The 10726-nt window shown below is 37.5% G+C and overlaps 1 protein-coding gene across 3 annotated transcripts in view; it reads right to left on the bottom strand.

The window, feature by feature from the left end:
- Positions 1-10029, bottom strand: part of rbms1a (RNA binding motif, single stranded interacting protein 1a) — a 28727-nt gene extending 18698 nt beyond the window's left edge. Inside the window, exons 1-3 of one of the 3 annotated variants that reach the window (XM_077518722.1) lie at positions 9668-10029; positions 5295-5455; positions 1671-1729 (exon numbers count right to left, since the gene is read on the bottom strand). In XM_077518722.1, coding sequence (XP_077374848.1) covers positions 1671-1729; positions 5295-5455; positions 9668-9718 — 271 coding nt within the window. In that variant the 5' untranslated portion in view covers positions 9719-10029. Of the gene's footprint in view, positions 316-1670; positions 1730-5294; positions 5456-9667 lie in introns of those variants that run through there. The other 2 variants (XM_077518723.1, XM_077518725.1) reach the window with 2 other exon arrangements.
- Positions 10030-10726: the final 697 nt, after the last annotated feature.

Here is a 10726-nt window from a genome sequence, read left to right as displayed (position 1 = left end):
TCAACAATAATTTGTAAAATGAACACCGACACGTGGACTGGGCAATAGTATCGATTATTTAAAAAATACAAATACAATTACCAAATTGTGATTTGTGAGGTTTCGGATCCCCGCCAGCAATAATCATCTTATAATATACAGTGATAACTTGACTTAAGACCAATTGCAAGTGTCATTGTCATCGTTTTTAATCTGGATTTACAAGCATATACACTTGATCTAATTATGCTTGCGTGTAGCACAGGGGTGTCCAAACGTTTTCATTTGAGGGCCACATACAGAAAATCAGAAGGACGCAAGGGCCACATAATGTTATGAAGAGAAATTGTATTTACTCCTAAAAATTGTAAAAATAATTTATTTGCGCTTTTGCATATTTAGAAAAATGCTACAGCATATAAACCAATTTATTTGTAATATGGCAGTAGGGTTATTATAATTTTGGAATTTCTAATTTTAGTTTTTATTAGTTTTCAGGGTGGTTCTGTTCATTTTTATTAGTTTTAGTTCTTTAATAAATGCTTAGTTTTAGTTTAGTTTTAGTTAGTTTCAGTATTGTTTTTTTTTTTTTTTTTGCTTTAATGTGTATTGTGCACAATGTTTAAAAAACAACAACATGGGAGCGACATCATTTGAAGGTGCATTTCTATTGGCTGTTGCTAGATGACGTCACTTTTTTGTGACGTACTTTCAAATGTCATTATTATGGTTGATGTCAAAATAAATCTACTAAAAATCACACCAAAGACTAAAACGAAGTACATTTTTGCTATAATTATAGTTTCAGTTAGTTTTATAAACATAAAATGTAATTTCAGTTAGTTTTCGTTTTTTAAATGTTCGTTAACGAAATTGTTTTTTTGAAGTTTAGTTTTAGTTATTTCGTTAATTTTAGTTAACTAAAATAACCTTTAATAGCACATGTGTTTTCCGACACCCTCCCTTCTTACTTTGACCATCTCCAAACATTTTTGTTTTTATTTTATTTGAACTGAGTCAAATGACATTTTTAGCATATGCCGTGGGCCACTAAAAAATGCAAAATTGCCCCCGGGCCGTAGTTTGGACACCTCTGGTGTAGCATAACAGTTAAATGGTGCTTCACAATGTTTGCTTTGAACTGCTGGCCCCTAATTGACCCAAATTCGGACTCATAATTTGATAAACAGCCAGACGATGACTCCTATTCTGAAAAATTCATTGGTCGCCGTCACCTATTACGAGGTAAATATAGGAGGTCAAAATGATCAAGGAATTTGTTTATGGTAGGCGTCACTCTAATATTTAACGCAAAAAGATACCATAAAGGAAGTATACATTCAGGACATATACACAAATGTGCACAGTACAGACAGTCACTAGCGATGCAAAGTGTGCAATCGTGCTACAATAAGATGATGTTCAACTGAATTGTGTAATAATGCAACGTGACAAAGCTCCAATACAATTCAGCACAATTTGAGGAGGACTAATTGACATCCTCCGTAAAAAGGTTTATAAGGTGGCAAACAAGCACTACATGAAACTCTTCAGCTCACTGTAACAAAGCTACTATACACGGCTTGAGCCTGAGCACAAAAAAAAACAAAATCTTAGATGTACTAAGTGACAAATGCCGCTATGAAATTACAAGGAAACTATTTAAGAAGTGAATAGCAAGCTTTACTAACCTTTACATTTATTAGTTGTCTTGTCCAGGATTGCCTTTGCCGACTGAATCTTGCCATACCTGCACACACAGCATGCAGATGATGTAGTAAATAAACAGCAACAATCAACTCCTAGTTTGCTTATGTCTTTATATATATATATATATATATATATATATATATATATATATATATATATATATATATATATATATATATATATATATATATATATCATTGTAAATAAAATACTTTGTAATCACTAAGCAGAAATATTTCCCAAAGACCAGACCTTTTATTTCCAACGAAGTAAACCAATTGAACACTAATTAGCGAGACATAAAGTGGATGTAATGATTGTACATCGCTTGATCACAAACCTTAACCTGAAATGTGAAACAAATTGCATGCTACTTGTTGACACACGCATGCAAACAGACTGAATGGTGAGCTGACATCACCATTCAGACCTTGTTGCTACGAAAAAGCGCTTTCATTTCTGCTTTGTGCTGGCAAACAACATTGGGAGCAGGAACAAAACAAGCGAAAAGGACACAAACAGCTGCTGTTGGTTACATGGATGAATGCCTCGCTCCATATGCTTGTGGGGAACCAGAGGAGACAAAACTCGGCTAATTATGGCATCTATCTACCCCCACTAACTAGCCACACGGATGGTGGTCCATAGGGTCAAGAATTCTGTAGATACTGCGCTTATTTAGATATCAATACTTTATTTCGTTTGAGACAACACGGGGGCTGAGACGGGCTAATGTGACAGGCTGCGATTACAGTGAATGCCCAGTGAAATTTATAAACTCAGTCATGGTGCTGAAGTAAAATGTGAGCACAAGCACCGTGTAGTGTTTATGTGAATAATGGGCTCGTTTGCATGTTTTGGTGCAAGCAACGGATTAGTGAATTAGTTGGTGACAGATAATTAATATAATCAAATATTTGTTGAGCAGTAAAATGTGCCAAAGGTGTTGACGCCGACTCTGGAGGTAATTCTGGCAAGTAATATTCATTTCACTATGCCAGGGCCACAAGCGTATGGAGCACAAAAAAAAAAAAAAAAAAAGCCAAAACAAAATTTTAATAAATAAACTAAATAAAAGTAAAATAAATACAAAAATTAAAATAACGAGATAAAAAAAAAAACCAAAATAAATATACAAATAAATGTGGAAATAAAGACAAAAAATAAATATATAAATATAATTAAATGTCAGTCAATAAATATAAACGCCCTGCTCTCGTATTTATTTATTTCATGCTGCAGACGATGTCAGCATGAAATGCATTATGAAATGCTATTCAAATGAGGGGGCAATCATATGCGTGTTTTGGGTTGCAAACCGTCTTTCGATGGTAGAGTAAGCATTCTGGTGAACGAGGCCTTGCCGGCTTACATGGAGATCTCTAGCAATCGACTAACTTGTCAACTGTCACCACAACTTCACACTAGTTCCTGTAAACAACAAGGTTCATTGTTTCTTTCGTGTGTATGAATTCTCCCGTGCTGCGGAAGGGACTGAGTCCGACACAGATTGACATGTTGATCAACCAGGCGAATAGTTCAACCCAAGACACACTTAGGACCGCCCTCTCATTTGAATGACATTTCCTGACGTATTTCATGCTACAGCATCTGCAGCATGAAATAAATATGAGAGCAGAGCGTTTTTATTTATTGATTGACATTTAATTCTAGTTGTGTATTTACTTTTGCATTTATTTCCACATTAATTTGTATTTTTTGAATCTTGTATTTTTTTTTCATTTATTTGCATATGTATATCTGTATATATATATATATATATATATATATATATATATATATATATATATATATATATATATATATATATATATATATACATACATATATATACATACATATATATATATATATATATATATATATATATATATATATATATATATATATATATATATATATATATATATATATATATATATATATATATATACACAGTGATACCTCGGCTCACGAACTTAATTGGTTCCCAGAGAGTGTGTGTAAGCCGAAAAGTTCTTCTTCCGAACATTTATTTCCCATAAGAAACCATTAAAATGAGAATAATCCGTTCCCAGGTCCCTATAAAACATAATTTTCTACTAAATAAGCCTTAAAACTACACAAAAATATACCTTATTTTATGTATAATAAATGTGCTATTGTATTGTAATTAAAGAAATAAATTGTACTGTATAATAAAGTCGTTTTATTTTACTTTGTAATGGTAGTTCTTAAGGATAGTGTTTATGGAACGGTTGTCGCTCATTCGCACTTTCGTGCTCACCGGAGCGGAGGAGGTGTGTCCCTTGGTGAACAAGGAAGTGGAGCACTTTAGCGAGTCAACAAAAAGTGAGCACCGCCAACTACTTTCACCTCTTTCCTGGGACTAAACAGCCGTGGCACGATTTTCTCCTTTTTTGAGGTACGTGATGGCACTTTCGCTTTTTTTAGTGGCGCGAACTCCATTGACTACAATGCAAATGCGCCGCCGAATCGCCGTCCCTCGCTGGTAAGCATTAGGCTTAACACTAGCCTGTGCTGGGGTCTTTTTCGGTCCCATAATAGCAAAAGTACACTCAAAATGTCTATCAAACACATACCGCGTCCGCACTAAAAGAAAGGGGGTGACGAACTGGGACGCCGTGAGCGTGCGTCAGCTTCTCGTGGCCGCCACCGTGGTGCTGTTCGACCGCGTGGTTTGGTTCGTCCGCCGAAAAGTAGTTCGTCAGCAGAGACTAAATTCTCGCGAATTTAATGTTCGTGAGGCGAAAAGTTCGTGAGCTAAAGCGTTCGTCAGCCGAGGTATCACTGTATATATATATATATATATATATATATATATATATATATATATATATATATATATACACAGAAACACACAGAGACACACCCACACGCACACACACAGTATAATTTTTGTTGTTTTATTTCATTTATATTTGTCTTTTTTATATTTGACTCAGTGCCCTGCGTTTGGCTGGCAACCGGTCCAGGGTGTCCCCCGCCTACTGCCCAGAGCAGCTGAGATAGGCTCCAGCACCCCCCATGACCCTAGTGAGGAATAAGCGGTCAAGAAAATGGATGGATGGATATTTGACTCATTTGCTGTCAGTCCAGGGAAAAAAAATAACCTTTGACATCTAAAGCCGTCTATGGCAATGTATGTGTTAAAGTTGGATGTCCGCATGTTTTGAATGTCCTTGGAGACTACACAAAAGTTGTTTTTTTTAACTATGTGCAGGAAACATTGCAATTTACTGTTGTTGCTTTAATAGCAAGTCGATGCATAAAGAAAAAGGTTTTTGCACTTCATGTTTCATTGCGTGTGTAGGAAAAAAATGTATGTCTAAAGCAGTCTATGGCAGTGAATGTTTTAATTTTTGAATTATATATATTTTTTTATATCCATTTTTCTTTTCACTTTTAGTTATTTATTTTTTTATCTTGGCAGTTTTAGTCCTCCATAAAAAAAGAAATATGGGAGACAGAACATGACAAGCCAAGAGAGAACGTACTGGCAAATGCAGTAAACCAACCATGAAAAAAACTTAGCAAAATAGCCAAAATCCCACCCTGAACTAAGCATACATCCTTGCACTCACTGGTGACAGAGTTTGACCAGGTCCAGGTCGGTGGTGGCGGGTGGGAGGCCTCGGATGTACAGGTTGGTCTTGCTGAGCTGCTCCAGGCCCGTGCTGCTGCTGTTGCTGCTGCTGCTGGGACTGGACGGAGTCATGGGGTACGACTGCACACAGGAGGGCCACTGTTATCGAGAGGTTATGGGAGCGACATAATCAAATTTAAAAACCCTGGTCAATTGTTATCACAAGGAACTCTCTTCTGTAAAGGATATAAAACATTGAGGAATACAGAAAGAAGGTTCAAATTGTGCACGCATTCCACATTAATGCCTCATGTTTTTCATCAGTCTTAACAGGGCTTCAGAGTCTCACTAACTTTTTGGCGTTTTCTTATGGGCTGGAGAACATTGTGGTTTTAAATACCAATGAGGTTCAGCATTTACGTCACAATAATAAGTTGGCCTGTGCTCAACATCACTCCCTATCCACTATACAGTAGAGTATGTAATACTGTTCGAATGCACAAGTTAGCCCCGATATTCAGCAGTGCTCTCAACGTATCCCATAATACATTGTGGGAAGAAAAAAAAAAAAAAGTCCACAATGATAATGACTAAGAACTTAAATACATCCCATCAGACAGAGAATGATTTTCCCCTTCTGTTTCCGGGGTATTGTTTGATGTTGGGCACAAGATAAATTGAGTTGTGGCGTGAAAATCCCTTTAATACAAATAGAGCAGCTCATCACAACAGAGATGGACTTGAACTAAAGTGCTTTGTTCATAACAATTCTGTAAAATGCACACACCTGAAACCATTAGAATGTTATTGTAATTTATGTGTTCAATATACTGTATATTACGGTGTGCCATCAGCTGATTTTGATCCGACAGCAAGCTATAATTATTTGACAAAAATGATTTACTTATGTCCGAGAGGTTTTCCAAAACTAAATTTGATTTGACTGATGTGATGAGTGAATTATAGTCCGCTATAGGCAAGGCAAGGCGTTTATTTGTATAGCACATTTCATACAGAAGGCAACTCAATGTGCTTTACACAAGGAAAGACAACACATTAGCATCAACAAACACAGTAGTTAACATTCAGAGGAAGAGGAGTAAATAAAAGTAGGTTACAAAATTTACTATAGAAATGTATAGGCCTACAGGGAGTCCTCGAGTTAAGGCGCACTCGACCTAAGGCGCTTCGACTTTACAATGGTTACGTCCGGTCCACCATTTTGGCCCCGTCTGCCATTTTGGCTCCTCGTCCGCAGCGTTTTCTCCTCCTCCTCTATTTAGCACTTAGCTAGTGCTAGCGCTTGTGCAGCTGTGGGAGTATCTTTGGCTTTTTTTCCATCCACATCTAAGCAGTAATGATAAGTATAGCATCCTATTTTTTTTTATGTATTTTCGATTTTTTAATGCAAAATATTTTGATGTAAATATTGACTTTAATGGGGAAATTCGACAAGTTGAAATTCAGATTACATCGCTATCGTAGGAACGGAACTCCAATGTAACTCGAGGACTCTCTGTATTGTATTTGGAGCAGGCAATGAGTGAACGATTCTGAACACATCGTGGTTAATGACCTACAATGTTCTTGTAATGCACATGTTTCAAACTCAAAGCCTGGTGGTCAGATCTGGCCTGCCATATCACTTTAGGGCCATTGCACTCAGAGCGACAAAACTGGTGTTTTTAACTGTGTTTTGGGTCATTTTGGGTCATCCTGTTCCAAGACCTGCGACTCAGACCAACCTTTCAGACACAGGACACCACATTTCTCTGTCTGGGGATTAATTACATTGTATCCTGTAGGGCTGGGTTGAAAAAAATAATAATAATAATAATCAAATATTCAATATCGAATCGATTTTCCTTTTCGAGCATGATATTGATTCACAAAACCATGAATTGATTATTTTAATATCTTTTTTCCCCATTAATTAACAAGAAAAAATCATTTTAAAGGCCAATTTTTTTTTTTTTAGATCTTACTGTTTCCTTGAAATGTATTTGTTCACATAAAATTAAAAAGTATTTTCTTATATTTATGAAAGACCTGGCTTCGTGCACTTTATAACAAGTCAGAATCTTTTTAAGTTATATTTACAATTATTTAATTACAATTACGAAAACATTTTCATCTCATCCATATGATGTCAATGTTTGTTTAACACTTAAGTCAGGGGTGTCAAACTCATGTTAGCTCAGGGGCCGCATATATTACTAAGTGGGCCGCATCGGTAAAAAAAAAAAAAACGGTATATAACTTAAAAACGATTGCCATCAATTATACGCAGATTTTCGCTATTTTTGTGCCAGCCCTAATTTTACGGAGCTCAAACGTCATCATATTGTTCCGAAAAATAACACAAATGTGAATGGCACACTTGGCCTGTATGAATTACGGACATGTTAAATCTACCTGCTTTGCATATATATATATATATATATATATATATATATATTATTCCCAGAATGCATTGCGTGGCACAGTTAATGAAATTATAAGGACGTTAATCCTCATCATATCTATTTGTGTCATTTATGTCATATTTAACACATTTATGTCGGCCTATGATTTAAAATAATAATAATCATAATTATTATTATGATTATTATTAAACAAACCGTAACTTTTAAATTGTGTGTTAAATAATGACATCCAGGACCCTTCCATTGTGCCAGGTGAAGCAAAGCAGCCCCAGAACATAACAGAGGTTATGAGAGAGCCTCATCCATGTTTCACATGCTTTTGTTTGTCCGCAGCAAAACACACGTGCCGTCGCAGACATGACTTGCGTTTTGATTGGTTTACTAGGTCAGGCGGGCGTGGTTTACGCTAAGGTCAATGGACACCTGCCTGCCTACAAATCCCACAAGATGGCGGCAAAGCACTTTTTGTAAACCAACAAGACTGTGGCCTAGCTAAATGAAGTTCTACCATCATACCAACATAGTTGCTTGGCACCAAGATGCTACAAGATGGCATCAAAGTAATGTTTTACTCTAGTCTAGATACAAATTTGGCTTGAGCACAAACAGATATTTGTCAGCAAATAAGATAAAGGTTCTCTTAAAAAAAAAAATAATAATCCATGAGCATGACATTGTGCAAATGCAGAACTGCAAATATCTTCATTTAACTCTGTAGCCAGGTCGGCATTGCAAATGCAGATGTGTTTGCATCAACCTCTTATTTCAAAACTAGTTGATCTTTCATTTGGTGTGTACGATGAGATTATACATTTATGTTTTCACAGTCATAAAATCCTGAAGAAAACTATAACTACATTGTGGCTTTCTACAAAAATGAGTTTGAAACCGTCACACCCCTGCAATGTATGCCTCTATTGTTTTTTTTTCTTTCATTCTTATGAGACAAATCAGCACATAACTGCCGCCCTGCAAAGCATTTCCTTCCCTTTACTCATCCTTTAAAATAGCTCCCAGCCAGCCCAAAGCATTCCCAGATCAGTTCAAACACAAAAAAGCATGGCAGCATTGTGCCATCTGTCCGTAACCAAAGGACAATCCACTCCAAGACCCACAGCTATGGATACCACCACAGTCATGCCAAGCCCAAACACAGATATTCTTACCCAGTCATGTGATGGTTGAATGTTCATGGGGGATACTTTTACAGAATGCTGAGCTGCGGCAGGAACATCTGTTCATCCTTCAAGTAAAGGCCGATTTTTTTTATGTTGGCATGCAATTACTGTACTACTACACTATTTTTTGGGAGCATCAAAGAGAGCGGCTACAATGAGACAGGCAGAAGAGAGGGGGGGCGTGGGGGGTGGGGGGAACTCCCACACTGACTCACCTTGACAGAATCAAATGACTATCATTTGATGGATGCACGAATAGATACTTGAAGGTAGATATCAATGTGCTGGAATAATTCACTCCATCGGCGCGGCTGTGCTCATATTTCATCCACGAGAGGCCATAAAAACTCGTGCACCCTGCATCAATCTTCCATCTCAATCAGAAGGCATGACTGGAAGCCAAGAGGCCTTCTAATTCCCCCCCTTTATGTTCACCTGAGGTCAAAATGAAGGGTGCACACTGCCACGAGCACCCCCCTGAATTTAGTCAGAATGTATGAAGCCTAGAAAAAGAGGACTACAATAACCATGGTGCATGTTTAGCTGAGTGGTTGGCCAAACAAGGTTATATGGACACAACAATTAAAGCCGTTTCATCCCCATCCTGCCAATTCGCCTATATCGTTGTTCATCCTTTGATAATGAAAGCTGTTTAGTTGGACTATTGCTAACCAAACACACAGCGGAAGGGCTTCCCAATGTCATTTCAGGCTCGGCTTTATTTGAAAAGTGACATCAAAAGTAGAAAGCAAAACACAATGGCCTACCTGCTTGCGAGTGGCAGCTTTCAACGGGTTGCCTGTGTTAGCAAAGATCATCCTGGAGGTTGGAGATATTCGATTTCCTGTCGAGCTCTCCCCCTCTAAAAATAAAAAAATAAAATAAAAAATAAAAATCGCAGATCCAATGAAAAGGTCGGAAGCGGTGTGTAAAGCTCGAAAATAACCCGTCTAGTTAAAACATCGGCATAATGATCGGGTTGGTTCAGTTGAATAACGCATGTGTGCTCTCTCTTTTGCGTTGGTAGTGACACATTTATCCAGTTAGCTCAGTTTGTTGTACACCAGCGTATCGAGCGAGCCTCCGGTTCGGTTCATTGATCTACGACGTCCTGGTGCAGACCGCTCGTCAGTCCCACCTACTACGGGCCAAACCATCACTCGCATCTGGGGGGTGTTTGGCGTGAATTCGACGGTGTTGCCTTCCCGGAAAATACCTACATTTGACGATTAACAGCGTGTCGTGTCGCGCGTTGATGATTAATTTAGTCGGGGTGATTTAAAAAACAAAATAAAGTATTTTTTAGGGTTTTATTTGTCGGCGTGCGGAACACTTGCCGCCTTTCGTGTTGGTGTCGCCTGCACATACCAAGCATTCTTCACCCCCACTTCCCCCAACCACACACACTCACGCACATACACGCAACCCCACGCACACACGTACACGCGTACACACGCGCGTGCAACCACACACTACCACACACACTTCCTCTTCCTACCCTTCCCCCCATCCCACACACTACATGTGTCAGAGAATCAGGATGTAATGAAATATAAGCAGGCACTGGCCTGGACTGGAGGTCACACTATCCCAGTTAATAAATAAATAAATAAATAAATAAATAAGCCATAAACAGCCATGAATACATTACTGTACTGTATCATTTATTGTTAAGCACTATTTTATTAGACTGTTTTATTATTTTATTACACAGTACCATCGATTATTATCCATCTATCTATCTATCTATCTATCTATCTATCTATCTATCTATCTATCTATCTATCTATCTATCTATCTATCTATCTATCTATCTATCTATCTAT

The sequence above is a fragment of the Festucalex cinctus genome, chromosome 4 (assembly GCF_051991245.1).
Source record: "Festucalex cinctus isolate MCC-2025b chromosome 4, RoL_Fcin_1.0, whole genome shotgun sequence".
NCBI lineage: Eukaryota > Metazoa > Chordata > Actinopteri > Syngnathiformes > Syngnathidae > Festucalex > Festucalex cinctus.
Note: the sequence above shows the minus strand (reverse complement) of the source record. Positions and strands in the feature narration are given on the sequence as shown.